At 56.1% G+C, this 24,369-nt stretch overlaps 7 protein-coding genes and 1 non-coding gene across 8 annotated transcripts; 5 read left to right on the plus strand and 3 right to left on the minus strand.

Annotated features, from left to right (window-relative positions):
* Positions 1–1,963: 1,963 nt before the first annotated feature.
* CYME_CMI041C (guanylate kinase) lies at positions 1,964–2,605 on the plus strand (the record flags this gene model as incomplete). Its single annotated transcript, XM_005536175.1, has 1 exon — positions 1,964–2,605. The coding sequence occupies one exon, from the start codon at positions 1,964–1,966 to the stop codon at positions 2,603–2,605; it is 642 nt and encodes a 213-aa protein (XP_005536232.1).
* A 1,124-nt stretch (positions 2,606–3,729) lies between these two features.
* Positions 3,730–5,826, minus strand: CYME_CMI042C (tyrosine--tRNA ligase; the record flags this gene model as incomplete). The annotated part of the gene is made up of 1 exon (XM_005536176.1): positions 3,730–5,826. The coding sequence occupies one exon, from the start codon at positions 5,824–5,826 to the stop codon at positions 3,730–3,732; it is 2,097 nt and encodes a 698-aa protein (XP_005536233.1).
* Positions 5,827–8,865: 3,039 nt separating this feature from the next.
* CYME_CMI043C (hypothetical protein, conserved) lies at positions 8,866–10,764 on the plus strand (the record flags this gene model as incomplete). The annotated part of the gene is made up of 1 exon (XM_005536177.1): positions 8,866–10,764. The coding sequence occupies one exon, from the start codon at positions 8,866–8,868 to the stop codon at positions 10,762–10,764; it is 1,899 nt and encodes a 632-aa protein (XP_005536234.1).
* A 137-nt stretch (positions 10,765–10,901) lies between these two features.
* CYME_CMI044C (similar to vacuolar sorting protein SNF7) lies at positions 10,902–11,849 on the minus strand (the record flags this gene model as incomplete). Its single annotated transcript, XM_005536178.1, has 1 exon — positions 10,902–11,849. The coding sequence occupies one exon, from the start codon at positions 11,847–11,849 to the stop codon at positions 10,902–10,904; it is 948 nt and encodes a 315-aa protein (XP_005536235.1).
* A 440-nt stretch (positions 11,850–12,289) lies between these two features.
* CYME_CMI045T lies at positions 12,290–13,816 on the plus strand. The gene has a single exon (XR_002461321.1). It is a non-coding gene; the product is annotated as a hypothetical transcript (transcript).
* Positions 13,817–15,637: 1,821 nt separating this feature from the next.
* CYME_CMI046C (hypothetical protein) lies at positions 15,638–16,507 on the plus strand (the record flags this gene model as incomplete). The annotated part of the gene is made up of 1 exon (XM_005536179.1): positions 15,638–16,507. One exon carries the CDS (start codon positions 15,638–15,640, stop codon positions 16,505–16,507), a length of 870 nt encoding a protein of 289 aa, XP_005536236.1.
* Positions 16,508–18,381: 1,874 nt separating this feature from the next.
* On the minus strand, positions 18,382–20,856 carry CYME_CMI047C (hypothetical protein; the record flags this gene model as incomplete). The annotated part of the gene is made up of 1 exon (XM_005536180.1): positions 18,382–20,856. One exon carries the CDS (start codon positions 20,854–20,856, stop codon positions 18,382–18,384), a length of 2,475 nt encoding a protein of 824 aa, XP_005536237.1.
* Positions 20,857–21,041: 185 nt separating this feature from the next.
* CYME_CMI048C (hypothetical protein, conserved) lies at positions 21,042–22,688 on the plus strand (the record flags this gene model as incomplete). The annotated part of the gene is made up of 1 exon (XM_005536181.1): positions 21,042–22,688. One exon carries the CDS (start codon positions 21,042–21,044, stop codon positions 22,686–22,688), a length of 1,647 nt encoding a protein of 548 aa, XP_005536238.1.
* Between the last annotated feature and the right edge of the window lie 1,681 nt (positions 22,689–24,369).

The raw sequence follows: 24,369 nt of genomic DNA on the forward strand, positions 1-24,369 counted from the left end.
GTTGACAGCGCGGTGACGTCGCGCGCGTCGAGCCTCGGATGCGGCGTTCTATCGCGTGTAGCGATGCTGCTGATTTTTTTCATTGACAAAACGCTTAATTTGACCACGGGTCCTCGAATGAACGATGATCATTGACGACTAGGGTGATCGGCCATCGTAAAGCACCCTGCATCCGGGTTCCATCACCTGTTCTCTGATGTAATGATCGTTTTTACGTTCTATCGTGCGCCGAGTACCTGCTTTTGAGCGCCTGATAGAACGCCTGTAGCGTCACGCATGGAGTAGCGGGAGCACCGACGCGTCCTGCATGCTATCCTGCGGAATCCTGGTGATGCAGCTCTGAAAAGCGGTATCTATGGCGGTCGCGCTGAAATATGTGCTTTCGACGGATTCGCTGCAACCGTTGAAGGTTCGGTTCCAGATGGTGTCGGTGTTCTGCGTGCTCGAGCGAGCAGGCTCTGGTGTATGATGCGGGCTGCCTGGTGCTTAGCGTCTGGATGCAACGGATGCGCTTTCGCAAACAGTTCGTTATGTGCCGTTTGCGTTCGAAACTTGTTACCTTTCAGGAGCGAATGAAGCTTTCCACAGTACCCGTTTGAAAGGGTCTTTTAGAATGTAAAATCGGGGAATCTGAACAGAATACACGGGATTTGCGGTTGCTGTGCGCAAGCGAGGAAGAGCGCTTGATCAGCGCTGCTTCGTGGCATGTCGGGCTGGTCAGCATCGATTGTGCTCGTCCCAGCGAATCCAACCGCGCTTCTACACAGGATCACGCCCGGTCAGCGGCTCTGAATCGAACTTTTTCTGTCGACTGCTCCGAGTCGCATGTCGTTTTCTGTTTCGCACATGCACATCAACCATGGTTTTCAGTGGATTTTAGCATAAACCATTATCTGATCTGTAGCAGCGAAGTGCCCAGACTGCAGCCTCCAGGGACAAACCGAAGGCCACACCGACAGCCGCGCCTACCCAAGAGAGTGGCACTGCCCGCAAGCCAGTTGCACCGTCCACAACCTGTTCATGGATGAGATCCGTGAGCACAGCTCCGAGCCACCAGCCGAACGCGCCGAGGGCCAGACTGCCGAAAAGGAGCTGGCTAAGGAGGAGGGCGTCTCGGTTCCCGGAACCCGTGTGCAACGGGGCAGTCGCCTGTTTCCTCAGAGACTGCGTACACTGCTCATACTCGAGTCGTGCGAGGAACGCTCGGAACCTTTGCCGCGCTTCATCGTCAGCGCTTAACGAAGTGTCATCCTGCGGCAACTGCCAGCGCACGAGCGTGCTCTGAACGAGTTCACGCACCGCATCCTGGGTGTATCCCGAACCGAGCGCGACGTCCAGCAGCTCTCTGTGCGATATCCAGCACTTCTCGAAGGTCGCTGTGTCGTCAAGCACTGAACCAGGCCCGGAAATGACATCGCGCTGGCTGCGCCCCTGAGTCGCTGCTCTCAGAAAGGCGCGAACTTTGGGGTCTGTGGCGTCGAGCCACGGCATAGAGCCGACCAGCAAACCTCTCCACGAACTGACGACGATTCGCTGCTCGTGTACTCCTGGCTCGCGCAGCCGGTGTCCGTGTCACGCTTCACAGGGCAGACACAACGCAGTGTTCGTGTCCTACGGAACGGTAACGGTCGAGTCAGACGTCGCGTACGACAGCAGGCAGCGCGCAAGCTTGTCTGCTGAAGCAACACCACCGCTTAACGCACACTAGTTCGACTCGAGTGACACGCTCGAGTACGTCTCTTTGTTGTGTGTGCGTACGCATCGAGGTTTCGTGAACGTTTATAGTGCATGTTTGCAGCACCGACACTCACGGCACCCGCTCGACCGTAGCATCTAGCCAACTCGCTACGTTGCACCAGTGTCGTGCGTCACGGAACGCCACGTTGCGGAGCGCACCTGGACCCTAACGACGACTGCTGCCTGCTCATCACCGTTGCTTTATTGGAAGCACACCAATAGTTTTATGGGTGCAGCGGCAGCAGCGCCTCGTTGCCTTGTGCTTGCCGGCCCTTCGGGTGTCGGCAAGGGAACCGTGCTTGCGCGTCTCAGTCAAGTGCTCCCGGACGTCTTCGGCTTCTCCGTATCGCATACGACGCGGGCACCGCGTCCTGGTGAGTGCGACGGGCGCGAATATCACTTTGTCACGGAGGAGGAGTTTCAGCGAGCCCGCGCTGAAGGCCGCTTCCTCGAAACTGCATCCGTGCATGGTCAGTGGTACGGAACGAGCTGGGAGGCCATTGAACGTGTACGTCGCACTGGACGAATCTGCGTACTGGACATTGATGTGCAGGGCGTGCGCAGCATCCGAGCTGCAAAGCTTCCAGCGCTCGTCGTTTTCTTGCGACCGCCGAGCATGGCGGAGCTGGAGCGACGTCTCCGTGGTCGCGGGACGGAGGACGAGGCCAAAATCCAACGCCGCCTCGAGACTGCTGCCGAAGAGCTGCGGATAGCACATGAAGAACCCTCGCTCTTCGATGCTATTATCGAGAACCAGGATCTCGAAGAGACCTGCGCACAGATACGAAAACTGCTTGACGAGGACGTGCAGGCGCTTCGCGGTGTGCGCGAGGCTGGAGCAGCATCCGCTGCACAGCGAACGAGTTGAAAGCATTAGTGTGTGCTATGCAGCTGGATCAGGTTTGAGCACTGAACTGGAATCTGGAAAGGCACCGTTGGAGCTGGTGTTGGATCATGAGTTCGCGTGGATGGAGCGGTAAGCGCAGACGCGTCCGGCGGTACGACAATGGGCCTTTGCACCTCATTTTCTGGATGCGAGCAGGGATCCCCTGGACTGTCGATCGTGCAGTGGCATCAGAGAGCCTGCTGAGGCACTTGCTCTGGTCGCTTTGCTTTCATTTGTGCGCGCCAGGCCTATGCTATAGAGCTGGATGCACACGAACTCGTGCGTCATCGCGCAGGCTGATGACCTGAATCGACAGCGTGCTTATCACTTCGCTTATCATCGCGGGAGCGCATGGAATGCCTCTGGTTCAGTGCTCGATGGACCATACGGAGGCGTTGCGCTCGCCACGAGTGATTGCTCGCTTTCCTGTTATGGTGGCAACAGGATACCATGCTCTCAAACGACTGCATTAAGTAAGGGTGCTTTTTGGTATACGTGGTGTGATCCGGGAGCTGCAGGGCGCTGCGAACGCATGAGCGACAAGCGTTTGTGCTTTTTCATATAGGATAAGGACGTACCGCTCGAATGGAGATTGCCCGAATACATCGACAATCTGATACTGACAGTACTTGTATTCGTCAAAGTCATTTATCTAGCGAACGACCTGGCGTTTTGAATAGAGCTTGACGGAATGCATAAACGAGCTGACACCTTTGGCATTCCATCTATTCGACTTCTCTTTACGACGAATAACAACGCATCCTTCAAAAAGGGATTCCTCGAATGCGTAGACGAACTGATACCGTCCACCACTGCCAGATCCAATCTAACGCATACGAACCTACACCACGACGCGGAAACGCTGATTTACGCTACAGAAAATGGCGGCCACACCTGCACCTTAACGCTGCACCAAACCAAGTCGCTTGGACAAACCCTATATCATAAGCGGATGAGGACGAGGCACCAGGCACTGACGGAATCGGAAGCTTCCGCGTCCCCGAGCGCAGCGATACCCAGACTGGTCTGTTCACGGGCTCGCAAACAACACAGCCTGCTACTCGGACGTTACCCCATCGCTGGGCAACCCGCAGCACACCTGGCGTTCAGCGAATCGTGCCTCCTTGAATGGTGGCGGCTCGACACGGTCCTTTATCCGTCGTAAACGGAATGTCACCGTAACGAGCCTCACAAGACGGATCCGTGCTCGTGCGGAAATGTTCTGCAACTTTCTCGAATATTTTCTTCTTCGGATTCAGCTGCGCATCCGGCTGGTTATCGCGGTCTGCATCTGTACCGGGAAAGTAGACGCGGTCTCCGGGCTTGGCTCCAGGAGGCGGCTTGACGAGTTCCACTTGTGTCCCGTCGGCTGAGGTGGCGCAGAGCACCATCGCCTCGGAAACAATACCGCGCATTTTCACGGGTTTGAGGTTTGCCACCACGATACACGGCCCGAGTAGCTCTGCTGCATCGGGGATGTACTTGCGGAGGCCACTGCACACCGTAACGGGACCGCTGTCTCGACCAATATCGATTTCCTCGACATAGAGTGCGTCGGCATCGGGGTGCGGCTTTGCAGTGAGAATCTCCCCGACCCGAATATCGACGCGAGCGAGCGGAGACCGGTCCTCTTTTGTGGATGTGGGCGATGGACCAGCAGCTTTCGGTGGTGGTGCTTCAGGAGTCTTGGTTTTTGAGAGTTTCATTGCGGGAGCTGCGTTCTCCATAGACGCAGGAGGCGTCTCGTGATCGACTTGTTCAGAGCGCGTCTCTGTATCCTCTGAGGCAGCCTTTGTGGTCGACATGGTATCGGCGGCGTTTGCCTGCGCAGGTCGAGGCGATACGCTATTGTATTCCGAGTCGTTACCACTGGCATCATCAGTGGCGCGCTTCCGCTCTCCAAGCGATGCCGTATCCGCCGCCTGTGCTTGTCCAGAACCGCCAGTCGCTGATGCCTGGCTACGGCGCTGCTTCGTGGTTGCCTTACCCCAAGCGCTTACTTGTTTTGCCCCATTTGCACTTTCGTTTGCGGTACCGATGCCGCCGCTGACGTCAACGGCATTGGCAACGGCCTCGAATGCTGCCTCTTCGTCGTCCACGTTGCTCACTGCTCGACTGCTAGCATCAGCTGATGCCTGGCGGCCCCGAGTGCCCTTGGTTTTGCGCCTCGTTCCTGAACCAGCACCCACACCTGCGCCGCTATCGCGCTCGCTGTCCTTCACCGCAGAGGTGATTCCCGCTGTGGCATCTGATGCTGCCTCGTCTGGGATGGAACTAAACACGAGCCGTATTTCACCCGCATTCTGGTTGTCGCTGTCCGGAGACCACAGCTTATCGATCAGCGCCTCATCCTGCAAATCCAGGATCTCGTAGTCGAAGAGCGCGTGTGCCACCGGCGGAAGCACGATATGGAACGTCTCCTGGTCGCCGAATTCATGCACAGCGTGCTGTGTGAAATCAAACCAATCCCAGAGATTCAGCATCTCCTCCGAATCGTACCTGGTTTCCGATGAACGATTCCACCGTGCAATTACCGGCCGAACGGCAAAGAGGGCGACGACGTCTGCAACGGTTAATTTGGTACCCATGAGGAAACGTTTCCTCTCCCGGTTTATCATGGACGGCAGGATCTCTTTGGCCAATCGTTCCGGATCCTCGCGCCGCAGCCTGTGCAGAAACTGTTGCACTGCTTGGCCGCGCTCCGTCACGTCAGACTTGCTTCCCCAGAGTTCAGAGTTCTCCGGGATAGCGCTTCTGCAGGTCTCAATGATCGCGTCGAGGTCAGTGTAGTCTGGTAGCGCAGTAACTTGGGAGCAGAGAGCGCGCCAGTGGGTGCGCGCTAGTGGCGGTACGCCATAGAAGGTCGTAATCGCGCCTGTATCGTACCGGTCCGTGAACATCATTCGAAGTCGCAAGCAGTCACCGGGATCTGTGTTAGAGTACCTCGCTTTATTGGCGTGTTTCCGTGCGCGCACAGTAGTACCGGGGAGCCAGCATATCTGCAGACCAGCTGCGTTCACCCTGTGGTGTACGAACGCACTCGCACAACGCATCTTGAATCGGACGCGGGCAGAAGCAGTTGCAGAGGCAGGCGCTAGCGCCGCGCCCGACCGGGCCACAATGCAGCCGCGCCAGCTTACCTCGACACCAGTCCAGTGGCAGTATCCTAGCCCGTGGCAACCCCGGAATCGACCCGCTTCCATCCTGTGTACGTCCAGCCACGCAAATGGCTTTTTTGCTCGACGCTCGAATCGGTTTCACAAGTCGTCTGTGAACGCTCACACACCAACGGGCAAGATTCGATGCTGCGTACGCGCTCGATCAGCGCCGGAGCGGCCACGCTGAAAGGCGTCGAGCGCCCAGCACGGCCAGCGATCTTCCGAATAAGATGAGACATAACTTCCATATACGGACCGTACCTGTTGCGGGGCATCGCGAGGCCCGCAGCAATGCTCCCCCACTAGACCGACGTTGACGAAGGGGATCACAAAAATGCACCACCCAAGAGGTTGTGGTGCAGAATCCAAGCACCCGTTTCATTTGATGGCTTGTCAGCGCGGAGAGTGCTGCTTTCCGGCGTGCACACGGGCCCGTGTTTCACCGCTGAGCCTCTAAACGATCCGCTCGCGCGCGCACACACATACACACCCCAGGGCTGGGAGCGTGCCGGCATTGCTGCATGCATGGGTGCATGCCTGTCAGTGCCGCTTTGGATGCACGCATGAAAGATTTTGGTGTTACATCGGAATTGCCGACTATAGCTACCGGGAGGACGCTCCGGTGTGTGCTCCAGTCTAGCGGTATCTTGCGCTTTACCGCCAGTGTAACTAACCTGTTCTGTCTGGTTCGTCGCGAAGGTGCAAAACCAGTCATGAGAGCGAGCGAGCGAGCGCATTGGAAGCGACTCGGACACCGGCGCCGCACGCCCGTTTCACTTGCAGCCCATGCATCCTGCACCGAGGAACAGCGGCTGTCATCTCAGCAGCGAGCACCGTCTCGATCACGCAGCGCAGCCATGCATCGGTTGATGCGGCTTGTAACTCTGCCCACATATACACACACACACACACAGACACAGACACAGACACAGACACAGACACACAGACCGATGTCAGAGCCATATGGAACAGTTGCTGTAACCTGCATCGGTCCTATGCACCAAAGCTTGAGCACCTGTTGACTGTCTACGACAACAGCTTTTGCGGGCGTTTAAGCGACGACTCCAATTCCTCTATCCAGTGTTCGGCTGTTAGATACGCAGATGTGTTCTGTCGTTCCAGCTCCATTGTCAGCAGTCGAGGGATGTTCAAATAAGCGTTCACGTCTGGATTTCGCTGCTTGCGGCCATGGTCGACGCAATCATGCGCAGACGGATGTTGCGATCTACGTTTTGCATGCCATTTTCATCTTCTTTGTATAAAGCCTCGGTGCGCCTTTCACAATGGCGACGCCTAACTGTGGTCAGGTTTCTGTGCATCTCCAACACACCTCGTCCTCCAAAGTATGCTCGGCGACGCGTCAGCGCTTGTTTCATCGCTTAGTCCATGGCCCCTAATGGGCCCAGATGCCTCCCCTCTGATATCCTCCCCCATTTCCACTCCCAGCGCAGTACCCAACGATCATGTGCTTCTTCCGGGCGATCGCTTTGGGGATGACGCTGTCTGCTGCACGCGCATGCGTATGCTGTCGCATCCGCTGGAGGATTTGAGGATCGCGATATTGTTTTTGATGAAAAAAAAACTGAAAAGACGAACCGGTCTTGCGAACGAGTCAAGAGACCTCGACCCCTATACGCTGCCCTCGTAGAAAGCGGTGCCGCACGCTCCACCGACAGCCATCCCTCTCATCATTGAATCCCAAGTCCAAGATCCTTTTCTATGCAAACAGAATATACTAAAGCCTCTCAGAGCATTTACGTGACAGGTATCATGGTCGTGCGGAATGCGCTTTCGTCCACGGCAGCATGGAGTGTGGGGTTTGTCTTTCGAATGGAACCCATTATATGACATGAGAAGCTCAGTGGACTTTTGGTATGAGCTTGTGAACAAGTCGTCAACGGAGAGCATATATGTCTATCTTCGACAATCCAGTAGCTTGCAAAGCTGCCTTGAGGAAAGGCAAAACATGGAGGCCTATACCTGCGAGCTAAATAGGGGTATCGATTCGTTCACAAAGTCCTGTTCGAGAGCGTCGCGAATGAACTCGTTTCCGATGACGTAGGGAATTCAAGTTCCAAAGAGTCAGCGAACCGAATCCGAGAAGACCACCAAACATCCTCGAACGACTTGCAGGTCAGGAAACCCTCATTGCCGGACTTGGAATGTCGAGGCCGCACGCTTAGAATGTGCCCTGGAAAGATGCTCAAGGCCAGGAGCAGTGCGATAAGTCCAGGGCAGCAACTTCAGGTAGAACAGGTTCACAAGTTCCAAAGAGTCAGCGAACCGCATCCGAGAAGACCACCAAACATCCTCAAACGACTTGCAGGTCAGGAAACCCTCATTGCCGGACTTGGAATGTCGAGGCCGCACGCTTAGAATGTGCCCTGGAAAGATGCTCAAGGCCAGGAGCAGTGCGATAAGTCCAGGGCAGCAACTTCAGGTAGAACAGGTTCACAAGTTCCAAAGAGTCAGCGAACCGAATCCGAGAAGACCACCAAACATCCTCGAACGACTTGCAGGTCAGGAAACCCTCATTGCCGGACTTGGAATGTCGAGGCCGCACGCTTAGAATGTGCCCTGGAAAGATGCTCAAGGCCAGGAGCAGTGCGATAAGTCCAGGGCAGCAACTTCATGTAGAACAGGTTCAAATGTGTACAATGGAATCCCGCGTCGATCGCGGCGCTGGCGAGTGGCTTGTCGTTTTTTTCGAACATAGGGTTCGGTTCTCGCTGATCCCTCACGCCGTAGGCAGGCGTCTCGCGTTGCGCTGCTCGTTTCCAGGCCGCTGCTGAGCCACTTTCGGGGCACGGGCCGGTGCTATGTTTTTCAAGTCACCACGCGCACCGCTGGCTTCCGCTGTGCTTTTTCTAGGCTGGAACTTGGTGTTGTGTTTGTCGGCGGTCCCGGTGGCGCGCTTCGTCTACGAACTCCCTGTCTGGGACCTCCGGGCGGAGCGCTTAGTGGCCAGAGAAACGCGCGCTGCGCTGCTTGCGCAGCTCCAGGAGTCGGCAGCGACGACTTCGCCGAGCTCTAGCAAGTAGCCGTGACGAGACTTGAAGCACAGGCGGCGGCCGCAACAGCTCCATGCCGCCTGCTGACAACGACTCGCTCGCGGGTTTCCTGCGTCAGCGTGCCGCGATCGCTCGCGCTCGCGGTTCATCTAGAGAGGCGCAAATACTCGAGCGCTCCGCCAAGTCGCTTGAGTGCTTCCCGGTAGTTGTCGGAGACCTTCGCTCAGCCCGTCAAGTGCCCGGGGTTGGCGCGACGGCTCTGAGGCACTTGCGGGACTTGTCTGCGGAGTTCGCAGCAAGCGAAGAAGTGACGCGAAGCGCTGCGCCACCAACGGCTTGCTCGGGAGCGAGCAACACATTCCAGCAACCACAAAAGGCACTGCATGATGCTCTGCAACCCTGCACACGATCATCGAGCAGTACCAGCGATACCGTACATGGAAAGAATAGCTACTCGGATGCTCAGCGAGCAGAGCATTCAGCAAAGAAACATACACAAAGCGTTGATCTAAACACGCCGAGTGCCGCCACAGACAAGAGCTTGCGGCGCTATTGCCCACGCGTCGGCACTGCAGCTGCGGCACTGCTACTTGGCCTGTGGGATCTGGACGGAGGGCCAGCTACCAAGTCGGAAATCGTCAACGCAGCGCAACGCTATACCATGGTGCCGCTGGTGCGCCTTCATCGCGGCTGGAGGAATTACCACCGGCGCGAGGCTGAGGATCACGCTTCGACGGCGCCTTTCACGTGGTATGACGGCTGGTCGTCTATGAACAGCGCCCTCATTCGACGAGGTTTGGTGGTGGTCAGCCAGTCAACGCGGCCCCGAAGCTATATGCTCACGGAGACCGGCGCTACGGTTGCGACATCCCTAATACAACGCAGGCCCGCAGTGGACGACGATACGCAAACATCAGTGGATGATCCGGCTACGAGCCGAGTCGATGGCGCGGGAGCCGTTCCTCCGCTGGTAACGCTACGCGGTACCGCAGAGCAGCGAGTGCCGGGTCGCGATCCGCTTCGTGCTGCAACCGGCGTGCGCGAGCGCGTCCCTGCACAGTACCCAGCCTGCGGCACAGGGCATGCACACTGCCCAGCAGAGGTCCCGAGTCGGCTGCGGGTTCACCTAGTACTGGACTCGCGGGAGAAACCAGAATTCCAAGCGCTTCTGCGGCAACTGGGTATCGTGTTCTGGGTGCGTTCGTTACCAGCCGGTGACGCGCTCTGGGTTGCAAGCAAGGACGCATCCATGGAGCAGACGACCACTGCGACGCCAGGAACGACGCCTCCCGAACAAGCCCACGTGTGCCAGGTGCTCGTGGAGCGCAAACCCCTCCCTGATCTGGTTGCTTCTATTCGAGATCAGCGATATCGCCTGCAGAAAGCGCGGATGCGGACATCAGGTTTCAGACGCCTCGTGTACCTTATCGAGGGCACTGCTCGAGCGGAAAGCGCGGGTGCCACCGCTGAACACGAGCGATTATGGCGCACGATCGAGAAAGCAGCACTGCATACCAAAGTGCGAGACGGCTTTCATATCGTCCGGGTTCCGAATGCCGTCGTCACTGCCCACTGGTACCAGCAGATGACGCGACACCTTCAGCAGCGACTCGATGCTGGCGATGCATCAGTTTTGGTGAGGGCGTCCGCTTGTCCGGACGCTCCAGTAGCGCCGCTCACGCTGGACCAGTGGCGATACACCATGCAACAACGGGAACAAGTGGTCTCTCTGCAGGCGATGCTGTGTCGACAATTGCAGGCTTTACCCGGTATACGAGAGCGGATCGCGCAGGAGGTCCTCCGTTGCACAGGAGCGACCTGTGCGCACGAGCTTTACGACTGGTTCAAGCTGCATGCCCGGCACCAAGACGGGCCCGCGAAACTCGTCCAGGCATCCAGAAGCGATGGTAACCGTGGGTCGCGTCCCGTGCCCGCGACAGTGGCAGCGCTACTCTGGCAGCTGTTCACGTGAGGCGCCCCATTTTCGTATTCGTACGCGATCGGATGGTGCTGCTGTAAAAGTTTGATGCCCCGTTCCCATGGGCTACCTCCAAAATGACACATACGTACACACACACACACACACAGAGACAGAGAGCGTACGCTCTTTCAAATGCGTGGCTCCGCGATAGCTGCCAGTTCTTCCAACTCGCGGTCGACGGTCGTGTCAACAGGGCTGCAGGATGCCGCAGTAGCACCCAGTGACGTGGCCCGTGTACCCCTATCGGCAGACTGGATCGACTGGGGAGGCTCCGGCAGCCGTGCCGCAATACGGTCCGTGCGTCTCGTGAGGGTGCCGGCTTCGCTGCGCACCTCGACCGCAGCTCGCTCCATACGACCGTTCTGAGCGACCGCAGCACGCGACCGCCCAGGAGCTTGAGCAGCAGCCAACTGGGCCCCCTGGATTGGTATTTCGTGGAGAAGGCGGTCCTCATCGACCTCGAACTGGAGTTCCACCATTTGTCGCTCAATCTCACCTTCATCGACAATGTCCGTGGTGATCGGTTGCTGCAGCGCCATAGTTATCTCGTCGACTCTACCGGTGTGTTCCTGCAAGTCCAACATGGTGCGATCGACTTGTTCCAGAGTCAAGCCCTGATTCATGCGCTGCAGCACTCCGTTGCCCATTCGTAGCGCCTCGTAGGTTTCCTGGTTATTTCGGGCTGTCTCTATGGCCAGGATTTGCTCTTCGATGCGTTCACGGGCAGCCATGGTCGTGCGAATCTGCGCCTCCAGTCGCGTTCGTCGCCGCAGACACATCACTGCTCCATCGCGGTTATTCCGTCGAACTTCCTGTCGCGCAGCCTCCTGTGCTTCCTCTACTCGTCCCCGGAGCAACTGTTCGCGCATATTCAACAAGTTGATGCGCTCACGCATCTGGATGATGGTCTGGCGAACGTCGTCGCCGGTGACGGCGCCCCGAACACCACCTCTGCCCGCAGGTGACCGTTCCTGGGTGGTACCATTCGTGAGACCTCTCGTCGTTAGCGGGGCTACGGCGCCGCTGGTCTCCGTGCGCCGCCCACGACGGTTCAACCAGGAAAATAGGTGAGCCATAGCGCCTTGTCGGTAACGCTACGTTCTTGTGTGAAAATAACCTCTCTCCTGGAAAACGCTGTACTCGTTGGAAAACCCGGGGTCTCGAGTCACAGACTCGACTGAAGGCCAAGAGACACACTGGCACAAAAAAACGTGTCTTCGTTACGCCTGGTCACGTACACGACCGCAGCGGTTCAAGGCGCCCGTGCGAAATGATCCCAGCGGCGCTACACCCCGTAGCGTCCCTGATGCGACAGCAGCAACCACAGAAACACACACCTTGGACTCAAGAGCTCACAATGAACAAGTACGCAGGTCGAAAGTCCACGATACCACAGTCTGGCAACGAGACAGCACACACAAGCGGCAGCGCGAACAAAACGCACACGCTGTCCCTAGAGCTCGGCAGCGCCGGTTACAATTTTTTTTAATTTCATAAAGCGTTGACGAAGGCCGGCATTTCCCGATTGACTGCTGGGGCGCTTGATACCAGCGTGCGGAGCAGCATTCATGATTCCACGTCCGACTTCTAAGCTCCATAAGCCATACCGTGTCGTGGGTATACTGGTTGCTTCGTATATTCTATCGTTTGCTGAGTGCGTGTCCTGATCATCCGCGACACCGCCTATAGCGCCGGTGCGGGCGTAGCACGGCGACAAAACGGCGTTGCCGTACCTCGGAGGGCGTCTGCTCGAGACGGTAGACAGGTACGCTAGCGCAGCCAGTTGCCCGCCTTTTCTGGCCGGCAGACTGCAGTAGGTTTCAGCTTGTGCTTGCATACTTCGAGCCTGAGAAGCTGTCCGACAAATCTAGATGGCGGCAGCTCCTTGGGTCCCGTCTTCAGCGCGGCAAAACTCCTGATATAGATAGCAGCGTTAAAGTCTCATTTCACAAACTCCATGCGTTTATTGCCGCTGCTCGAGCTGACCAATGGAAGGAGGCATCGGACTCGTGCCCGCTGTGCCACTTGGTTCGCTGTCAGCAACTCGTACTTTTCTGTGGCCGAAGGTCTCCGCTGTCTTCTCTCCGTATCGACCCTCTGGCGTGTACATCTGTGCTGATTCCTTAGATTTTACTTGCTTCATATGAACGCACTTTTTTATGCTCTTAGGTGAAGACCTTCCCCCGGCGAGAGGGACTTGCGGAAGAAAGAAGGCATATGTCCAAACGTCAGCGTGTGCTAGAAGCCGCAGCGATTCTGTCTGAAGAGCGATCATTACGTTTCAGGACTGAAAACGCTCTTTCGATGGAGTTGAGCCACGGAGAGTACGAAGGAATGAAAAGCAGCTCTACTCCCGGATAGAATCAGCGAAAAGCTCGAACGCGAAGGGCAATGGTGAAATGCTATGTTGTCCAGTAGAAGGACGTCGCCAGACCTGCGGGGAAAAGTCTTCGATCATTCGACGAAAGGGTTGCTGTTGTATGAGCGTTCCCTACGAGCGAAACTCAGGCCGTCAAATGAATCCATTCTAGCTAGAACAGATGATGATGTCCTCGTTCTCCTCGAGTTCTACCGAACATTGCACGGGCTCCGTCTCCGCAAATACCCATCTACGCTTCAACCGCTTCATCCGAAGCAAGTCTCATCGACTGAAACAAACCGACATGACTCCGCTTCATGCTCATCGCGACGTTCCAGCAACGCTATCCTTGCGATTTCGGTGCAAGATGGTCGCGCGTGAACTACGACTCTTTTTGCGACTATATCCCAGTGTTTTCAGGACGACACGAACAAGCCGTTCAGAAACAGAGACGCCCGTGGTGGCTGTTACCGTCGCTTTTGCTTTCCATTACATGATCAACGGCTCGTTTTCTATCATTGGCCGAAAGCAGTCTTTCACAGTACCAGTTTCTGGCGCGTGACGCGTATACTTCTTTCTTTCAGTTTCCCCAACCATCTGAGTGCTGTGGTACATCTGACCTGAATGCGGAATGCAGTCCTCGTTCCACTATTCAGTAAAGAATCTTTCCTAAAGAAAGTTCGTCGTCAATCTACAATATACATTGCGTAGTGTTTCCGATCTCCTGCAACACACCACGAAAAGCATTCAATTAAATGCAGCGAAGTTTGAACAATGTTGAGTGGAAACACTATGAACAGGTGGATCTCCTCTGGTCTGGATGCAGCAAGTCGCAGATATGTCGCAGGATGTAACATTTGGTTTCAGGGAACTGTTATCGAGCTTTGGGACGATTCCAGATCTCCTGAACGCTCTCGATTTGGCATTGTTCTGAATTGTCCATTGCTGCAGCGTATGGACGTGGAGCCGTTCTCTGAGGAATTCCGATAAAACGCTTTCGAGTGCGTCTCAATTCGACCTAGGCATGAACAGCCGGGGCGTTGGAAGCGCCTCGGAAACGTCAGGCTGTGTGCAGCATATTAGCATTTGCTTGGGCAGGAAGCAAGGATTCCGCCTCGCATCACCTACATCGAAAGTGATCAAAGCATACAAGCAACGCATTCGCCAGCTCAAATTCCAAAGTGCCAGCGAATGGACGGCCCAGTCGCGCTGGCGAACCTTGTGCGCAAGCCTCATGAGGAATCCCCAAACCTCTGGCGTATCCTGGCATCTGCACTTACCGATTCGCTTCACGAACATTCACCCATGCGCCCGCAAGCAAACGCATTCCTGGCAGCAATGCTTTGTATGCGGATATTTCGTTAATATCGCAGCTTACAGGTTATCTTTCGCTGCAGCGACAGAACAGGGCATGCCGTGCAGCTCCGGCTGTCGCAAGCTTATTTGCAACCCTTCTCCTGAATCACGTATAGGCGACTGCGAACCGGCAACTACAGATTGCAGCTTCCGAGACGCGAACCAGCTTCTAATCGATGCCGGCGACGTTGCTCGCTATCGCACGCTGGCGGCAGCGCGTACCAGTCTCCCGTCGACGCATGGGGAACGAGCATACGCAATCCAAATGCTCGTGTTTCTGTGCGTCATTTCCAAAATATATAGCTTTGTCTCTATCATTTGTCTGCCGATCCATGCACGCCAGTGCTGCTCGCATCGCACCGTTTTCTCGACTGCACCATCAATCGATCATTCGAGCCGAATTCCCTGCATGCACTGCGATTGCCGTTCGCAACCAGGGAAGCGCGAAGACACCTCCATGCCTTTCGGGGGCGCATGCAGCTCGCATAAGACCCCGATCACTCGTCACGTTGCGTAGAACGCATGAACCCAGCGAATGCGCCATTGTTCAGCGCCATTTGAACCCCCCGCTGCGTCGCCGAAAGCGCCATCCACGCGATACCCGCCCAGCAACAGCGCAGCAGCGTCGACTCGAGACACGCCTCCGGTTGCCGTGTGATCGACGAGCTCCCGCAGCGCGTGCAGATCACCGGCGAAGGCAACGAAGAAGCCGCAAGGGGCATTGCGCTCCGGATTCGAGCTGCCAACGGACGCGCGCGCCCAGCGATGCGATGCGACGCCCTGGGGATCACGACGGCACGCATCGCCTTCGATTTTCTCCCAAACGCGTTCATTTCTACCACAAGTTTCGCGGGCTCCAACGGCGAAATCCATTTTTGGTGGGGACACGTGTCCGTCGTGATGGTGCGTTCCTGGCCAATGATATATCGAACGAAAACAGTGCTTGAGACCTTTCCTCTGTATTCTTCTGCGGCGCGGCTGTTATGGATGGACACCGTCGGCTACGTGGCATCACGTGGTGACGCGAACTTGTGAAGTACACCAAAATTTTGCATTTGATTGGCGTTGTCATCGTTCGGAAAGAAGACGTGACATATCCCATTACGATTTAGAGTATACTACGCAAGTATTCGACGAGAAGGATAATACATGATGCAGTACAAACTCCAAGTGCGCAACTTTATCTTCGTAGTGCTCAGTCTGGCGTTGCTGGTGGGCCTTGCCTCGAGCGTGGCCGCTGAAACCCTGGACACTGAGGGTCGCTGGTATCAACAGCAAGTGACGGTGACTCCACAGGTGCAGTGCACACCTGTGACGTACACGGCAACTTGTGTGCCGAAGCAGGCGTGCGTTCAGTACACGACACAACAGGTTTGCGAGAAAAAGCAGACCGTATGCCAGCAGGTGCAGCAGGTGCAACAAGTGCAGAAGACGGTGGTTCCGGTGAAGAAGACCGTCATGCCCATGAAGAAACAGCCCTTATATCGCTGGTACCAGTATGAGCAGGTTCAAGCAACGGCTACGCCAACGCCGATTTGCACTCAGGTGTGTCAGTACGCGAACGTGCAGGTCTGTGCTGCCTATGAGCAATACGAGGTTTGCAAGGTTTGCACGCAACAGTACGAGGAAGTTCAGAAATGTCAGCAGCAGTACCAGCAGCAGTACCAGCAGATGTATCGGTGGTATCAGCAGGTGCAGGTGACCCAGTGCCCGGTTGAATGCCAGGCGGGTCAGGTGCAGTGCCAGTACGTGAAGCAGGTGATCTCGACACCGAAGGTACCGTTGACGAAATTGCCGCCACCACCACCACCAAGTGTGACGCCAGTGCCAACGGTAATCCCTACGGTCATCCCGACGACCGTCATTCCTACGGTCATCCCGACGACAGTTATTCCTACGGTCATCCCGACGACAGTTATTCCAACGATCGTGCCAACGACCGTCATTCCGACAGTCGTCTCGACGACGATCACTACGGCGCCTACAACGTCAGTGCTGCCGTCTGCATCACCACTGTAAGTTACGTAGCCGACGAGCGTACATTGAAGTACATCAGGAGTGCCGGGTTGAGCCCAGATGGAGGCAGAGGGGTACGAGGCCAAGATTGGCCTTTCGTATGGAGAGAACGAATTAGAGAAATTGGAATCGGGGTAGAATTTCAGGCGATGGAGCTGGTCAATGAATACATTACTTCTCTGAAACGGAAAGAATGTCTCTCGGTCGCAGTGCCGAGGCGAGAACGTGTGACGAAAAGCACCAAAGTGAACAACCAGCAGCGAGGGAGACGTGTGCTCCAGTCTCTGGCTTTCTGCACAGCACTCATTTGCGCCTTTCTGGATTTCCATTATAGTCTTTCACCTTAATTGTATTCCATCATCAGGTGCGTATACTCAAATGCCTTTTCGCATTTCATAGCCAGAAGTGTTCGGATTGCGTTCATTTTGAAAAAATAAAGAGCCCGATGGAAAGTTACGGACACGAAAGTCGAGGATCCTACAGGGCCATCCTCGCCAGGTTCCGCTAAAAACCCGAAAAGAATGTTGTTTTTGCCTGTGAACGAGGGAAGAAGAGCAAGTGACAAAGAAGACGAAGATGGAGATGTTGATGGGTGATAGGCGGGACCAGGTGTTCGCGAGACTCGGCGATAACGAGACTGGAATCGCACTGAGGGCTCGAGCTTTGGCAATTCCTGCATTGATGAGTTCAGCCACGGGCAATAAACACAAGGAATTTGTGAATTGAGACTTCAACGCCACCATCATTAGCAGACGCTCTACAGTGCTGAAGACGACGAGACCCGAGGAGCTACGGCGATCCGAATACGTGTGGTATCCTCCCAGGCTCGTAGTGAACTGGTAGAAACGGATGCCGATACCAGACTGCCGGTCAAAAATGCAAGGAGTCGTCGGTGCATGGGTAGATCTATTTATTCACCGTTCTTGTAGAACGTTTTCTGTTTTATTGAGAGCAACGATTATCTTCTGCTGCTGCATCCTCAGCACTTTTCTGCAGTCACGACAGCAGGCAAGTTTCGGCAGCCGAAAGCGCCCCTGCTGCCGCGTTCTCGATCCGCCATGAAAAAGCGTACGCAGATCATGCGATCCGGACGAGTGTGCATCTCCGGATGCTTGACTCTAGGTATGCCTATGTATTTGTATGAGTATGTGTGCCAAGAGCTGCAGCGATCTGATCACGAGAGTTACCGCTCCTCGAAGCTGCATGCGGTACAGCGACGGCTGGTCAAGGCGACAAGCAACCTGCGTACCAGAGGCATACGCTCGTGTACCAGCAGAGAAATTGCGGATGCAGCCGGGTGTGTACGTTTCAAGCGTTCGTGCACGCTACCAGTGAGCTTGTCGCTTTTGCACCCGACTGAATACAATTGGGGTAACGGACTTACAGGCCTCATACGGGCACTCCAAGTCGCAGATGCCAGCGCACAGGGCCTGCTGGTCGCCGGCCCGTCACACCGCTCGCTGCCTGGAATCGCTTCGTACGCCTTTGCACACAGGCAGTGTCGAGGCGAGATCTCCACTAAATTCATGCACTCTACATGGAAACATCAAATGATGCTGCCTGTATGGATCCGAATATCATTTGATGCATCCAGACATGCTGTCGAATGCGGTGGAAGCACGACGTGTCCGATTTATCTTCCTGGAATGTGCACCAGTGCAGCAAGTACCCGAACGCTTGTTATACGGACGCACGCCCTCGCCCGTTTCGTGGCGATGATTCCGTTTCCAGTGGCTAGCAGCGTCATGAGACTGGTATCCTCCCCGAGCGCCGGTTTGCTGAGGTCACTACATCCCTTCCGTTCTGCCTGCATCCAGGCAAAACGCGGGCGCACAGCGCCCCCATTTCCACATCCGATACCGACACATCCATCTGGATCAGGGTGCTTCTGCGGTCGATGCGTTCGCGCCACCCGGTACATTCGAAGATGGAATACGGTTGTGCAGCAGCAGCATGTCGAGATAGTCCAACGCTCTGCTCAAGATCAAGTCCTGGTCCTGGGTAGCGTGGCACATTCCTTCGATCAGGCGATGGAGCGTCGCGAGTTGGGCCAGACGGATGCTATCCGATGTGCGGGCCTGCAGAGATCCAATGTACAGAAGCAGGGATCGAACCTGTTCTTGCAGCGATCCGCTGGCGAGATCGTCGGGAGCGGCTTCGTCCTGCTCGGCGCTTCGGAGGGGTCGCGTTTCATTGGGACGCGCTGGGAACCTGCGAGCAACACTGTCGGAAGGCAGCGCTGTCATCGATGACGCGGTGCGCCCGATGGACCACAACGAGCGGGGTAACGCGTCCGAGCGCCCAGAGACATGCCAACGCCCGCCGTCGTCACCCTGTGCTTCGTGGCTCGGGGTGTGCACGCCTGCATTCGACGACCGGGTAGCGCTCGGTGCTGGTGGTCTTTCGCTGCCATCAGACGCCAACTGCGGCGCCATCGGAGCGACCCCTGCGGCTCCAGCAGCCTGCGCATGCGTCCGTGGCATACCCTCGCGTTGTTGCGGTGCGGAAATGCGCTGCGTTCGCGAATGCGTAGGATCCGCTAGCCCCAGCGCTCGGTCATGATTCGCATCTGCTGGCGGCATGCTGTCGAATGCGTCGTACGCTTCTGGTTCCCATGGGTCCACGGTCGTGCCCCAGCGGTCTGCAGATGTCACGGGAAACCCGCGTGCTTTCCGATAATCGACCGCGGAATCGGGTATCGCTGGAGCGAGACGTGGCGCATCTTCAAACCCGCTCAGATTGGAGCGAGCTTGGATCAAACGAATGTCGGGCGTGGAGCGTTTGTCAGCAGTACCTGTCTGCGAGTGATGCGCGGTGCAAGCAGAGACGTGCGCTGTGCGCTTCCGCGTCTGCTCAGCGAGCTGTTGTCGCAGTCCAGCAAGCTCCTGCTGCAACCACGCAAAGCGCCGTAACCAGCATTGCTCGGCAGTGGGTTGATCAGGCGTTGCTGTGCAAAAACAAAGCCGAGCATCGAGCGCTGTCCCGTGCTCGATGCCGTCGTCGGGAGTCGTACCTGCTGAAGCCCAACGCGCTGCAGTCGAGGGGTTTTCCAGTCGCGCTGGATCCGTCTGCTTGTTCTGATGCGGTGACGTTGCTGCATGCTCGTTGCGCTGCTTCGAGGCGATGCCCACTTTGTTGTTAGTTCGTTCAGATTCTGCGATCTGCTGGTACTGCATGCCCATACAGTCCTGAAACCGATCTTCGATACGTTGCAAGAGTCGGACTGCTTGTCGCTGCAGATTTGTCGTGAACTCGCGGAATATTTGGACATCTCGCGCGAGGTCTGCACGCGACTCCGCCAGCGCCTGGGTTTCCTTCTCGAGCTGCTGCCACCAATGGCGACAACCAGCGAGTACGGTGAGTACATCACGTGCAAGTCGCTCGCGGTCAGTGCGCAAGCCCTCGAAGGCTCGGCTGAGCGCAGTGAACTCGTGCTGGGCGCGCTCAAAGAGACCACGCCACTCCAGGTCGACGCTGGCCGGCTCTCGTGCTGGGGACAATAGGCTCGCGGGCCGGTTCCGCTGAGCATCGCGGTATCGCATGTGCTCTGTTGCCATGTGTTTGCCCTCGCAACGGTCAGGTGTGAACAACCAGCATTCGGTACCTGCATCGTTCGGCGAAGGTACAGCGGCCAGTGTCGAGGGTTCGGTCGGCTCGATTGTGAGCAAAGGCATGGAGCTCTTCGATTTTGCTTCTGGAGCGATGACTTGCTCACGAGGCACCTGACTGTTAGCGTCATCTGCAGTGTATCTTGCGCGATACACGCCGCGAAGCTCCTGCAATGAAGTCAGCGGTTGGTCTCTGTTTCGAGACGAAAGCGGTTGAAAGCGTACGCCAGCCGGATTATTTCGTATTGGCCTGGAGGTAAGCGCTTCCGCGAGACCTGGCAGAGTATCCGCGTTTTCCTTGCAGGCAACATCGAGCGCAGCCGGCACGCTCTCGCATGGTTCACCCTCGGTGATGGTAACGGCCGCAGCAACGCTTGCTCTTGGCGGGCTCTCGGAGCAGACCGGGCCCTGATGATAATGAGCATGTCCCCGAGCACCTCCTGACACGCCCTGAAGAGCGGTTTCACAGCGCTTGGCTCCAGCTCTCCCGCGCATAGGCTCGGTGTGCGCTATTTCACGGGAAGAAGCGTGATCTTCCGAGCGCTGCAACTCTTGTAAACCTGGTTCGCTACCGTCTACTTCATTAGAATTCTGGGCTGTTCGAGAGCTCGTTTCACTTCGGGCCGGGTGCTTCTTTGGCCCTAGTTCGATGTCTCGTCGCCGGAGAAAGGTCTCTCGGCGCCTGCGCAACTCGTTTTCCCAACGAGCACATGCGTCAAGAACTTGCGTTTCCATAGCGTACATCAAGTCGACGACTTGTCACTTGCAATGACCAGCATCGAAAACCTGTCTTGCAGTCGAATCAATCGAATCGACTGCTTGTTCCTGGCAAATGGAAGCGTTTCTCAGTTTACGCGTCGGTAACGTAACGCGCCTCGCCTCGCGTCAGCGTTGGCGCCAACGCTGCTTACCTAACGGTTTCGCTGAGAATGCGCTTTCGACGGGAGCAGTCACCAAGGACCCAGCCTCTGCTCCTGTTTGGGCTTGTGATCGGTGCTCTAGTCCTTTGGGACTGCTGGTGGCAGCTATACTGGAAAGCTCCGCTCACAAATGACGCCAGCGCTCGACCACAACTACTTCCGCAGCAATGGTTCACCCGAACACGGACAGGTCAGTTGCGATCGCTTGCCCAGGAGTACTTGTCGCCCTGGTTGCTTTTGGGTATTCCACGAACCATGTTGGATGCTGCTGAGGTTCCTTTTCACGGTGCTGGTGTACATATTCGGGTGCCGGTAAACCTGAGCGCCTCAAAGCGTGAGCCGTATATCCTCTACAGAGTTCTTGATCATTTTCCGCAGACGTATCGAGACCAGCGCCTGCGCTGGATCCTGCAGCTGACGTTGGACGCTTTGCCGCTTCCACCAGGTACAGAGTTCTACGTTAATCTCGGTGATTGTCCGCGCTCGACAGCAGACTCCTCCGGGCGAGCAGCATTCGCCGGGATGCCGATTTTCTCGTTTCGTACAGGCGCAGCGTACATCGATATCCCTATTCCAGATCCGGCAGAATACGGCGCTTACGGTAACTACCAGCTGGTCGATCGTAGCAGTCGTGAAACACGACACGACGACTTGAACGGCTCCGATGAGGATGCTGGCGGCGCGAGTATCCGCAGCGACGAGGCGATGCGCGGTACTGCAGCCTCGACTAGCGCAGACTGGAAGCACCGCGATGCACGGGCATTCTTTCGCGGAGTCACATCTGCATTCGAGCACCACGATGGCAATGAAGTTGCCGATGTACGTATCCAGCTGCACGTTCTCGCTTCGCGTCACCCGGATCTGTTCGACGCTGGCGTGGTGGCGTTCACCAAGTTCGAAAACAGCTCGCTGGCGCTATCACCAGCAGCATACAACACCGCACGTGTTCCTGAGACGCCGATGGAGCAGCGGTACCCTCCATTGCTGCCACGAACACCGTTATCCAGCATGCAACGCTATCGCTATGTGCTTGATGTGGATGGCGGACTAGGTTCCTCACGCAAGAGATCTATACTTCTGTCGAGCGGGGCCGTGCCCCTCTTTCAGCAATCGCCCTGGAAACAATGGTACGAGCCGCTGCTGGTGCCAAATGTGCATTACCTGCCGGTGGACCGCTGGCTCCGCAACCTGACGAAAATCGTGCGCTTGTTGCATCACCAGGATCGCGAAGCGCAGCGGATAGCGATTCGAGCCAGCACTTTCGCTCGCCACTACCTCAGCTACGAGGTAGCCGTGTCGTACTATCGTATTCTGCTACTTCAGTATGCGCAGCTGCTCCAACCTCGCCGTGAAACAAACGGCGAGCTCAGGGATGCTCAAGTGCCGTGGCACCATTGTGCGCAGCGTCCGGGTCTGCGTAACGGCCCCATGGGGTGCTGGCGCGGCTGGTTCGTCTACCGCTCGGGCGATGCGTTACCCTTCGGGTGCTCGTATCGACGAGACCGTACGCCGACGCATCAGTGCTGGCGAACACTACCTCGTGACCCGAGCATGATAACGCTTTTTTCGCCATGGAACGCCTCAGGATCGCCCTGGTTGCGACAGGAGAAGCGTGGAATCCACGAATCGTACCCGACGGAAGCAAGCGCTGGCTAGTTCTCAGGGATGCCGTGGCCGGCAGCTGATGCACAAGGGATCTCACCTGATTTGCATCCTAGTCTTACCCGGAATGCAGTGGTTAATGCACCAGCATCTTTAGGCGTGTAATGTGCCGCTGGTTCGTTTTAAGGGACGCACTGGCCGGTAGTGGATGCCCATCGATCTCGGCTGCTTCGCGTCTTCGGTGGACCGAAAATTCACTCAGATATACGCCGAAATGTTTCGGTCTCTTTCGCTTTTCAAAGCATGCAATGCTCGTATGGAGCCAAATTCAGGCACTAGGACTTGCGGAATACTCTGAGGTGTCCCTTGGGCCAACCCTGCTTTGCAGTGTTTCGTGGAGACTGCTTACAGGCAGCGGCTAGTCTTGCTGATGCCGCTCGACACGGGTCTCGAAAAGGCGCTCGCGGTTCCGTGCGCGTCTGCGTCTGGAATGCCTTGGAGGTTTTCGTCTTTCCAAATATGCTGCACGAACCGGAATGCCTCAAGAGTTTCTTGGTCTGCAGCCTCTACATTCACATTAGAGCAATACGGGTCAACGGTTTCTTACATAGTTCTGGGATTCTTGAACCCGGCAAGCTTCTAGAGTATCTTGGTCTGCAGCCTCTACATTCACATTAGAGCAATACGGGCCAACGGTTTCTTACATAGTTCTGGGATTCTTGAACCCGGCAAGCTTCTAGAGTTTCTTGGTCTGCAGCCTCTACATTCACATTAGAGCAATACGGGCCAACGGTTTCTTACATAGTTCTGGGATTCTTGAACCCGGCAAGCTTCTAGAGTTTCTTGGTCTGCAGCCTCTACATTCACATTAGAGCAATACGGGCCAACGGTTGCTTACATAGTTCTGGGATTCTCAGCGGCGTTTCGAAATGACTTGTTAGGCTTTTTGCCGCAGCAACACGTTACGTCACTGCGTTCAAGATCATTCGCGAGACTCTCAAGCAGGCATTTGGTGTAATGACCGATATCGCCATCCAATTCCCGTATATAAGACTCCACTCTTCTTCTTTCCGTCTGCGCACCATGCTCAAATCACGCGTTTCTTTCAATTTTTCGATCTCTGTTTTTCAGGGAAACAGGCTGGAACAGCGATTCGCGGCGCTGGACTGATGAAGAAACATACCCGACCTTGTCCCTGGACGACCTGTCCACAAACTCATGCTGAAAGCGCACTGGACATGCCGCGCCGAATGATCGATTCCGTTTCAAGAGAAAGTCTTTCTCTATTTGTGGCTATCGACGATACAGTACTCGACAGCATCAGCACGGTACTTTACACGGGAACTGCTTCAAGAGGATCCCGGCTCTTCGGTTTCCATGGAAAAGCGTCTTTCTTGGGTTTGAGTCGTCGAAGCAATTGCTGTTTCGGGAGATTTTGTCACCGCTTGCACGACGGGAAGGCAGACGGATCGAGATTTATGGAGTTGTTCTCCATTATGGGCTTTCCATCCGGTATTTAATGCATCATGGACAACCTCGCGTTCAGCAAAATTCTTTCTCTAATGGGACCGCATGCGCTGGCATGTGCAGTGGACACAGTACTCGACGCCGGACTCGCCTAGAAGACGCCCGTGAACATAGCATATGGCACTGGGCACAGAAACGGAGGAGGGCATTTCTGGAAGCCTTCTGCCCGTGTCGATGGCCATCTATCGGGCGATCTAGCAAGCCTGTA

The sequence above is a fragment of the Cyanidioschyzon merolae genome, chromosome 9 (assembly GCF_000091205.1).
Source record: "Cyanidioschyzon merolae strain 10D DNA, chromosome 9, complete genome".
Taxonomy (NCBI): Eukaryota; Rhodophyta; class Bangiophyceae; order Cyanidiales; family Cyanidiaceae; genus Cyanidioschyzon; species Cyanidioschyzon merolae.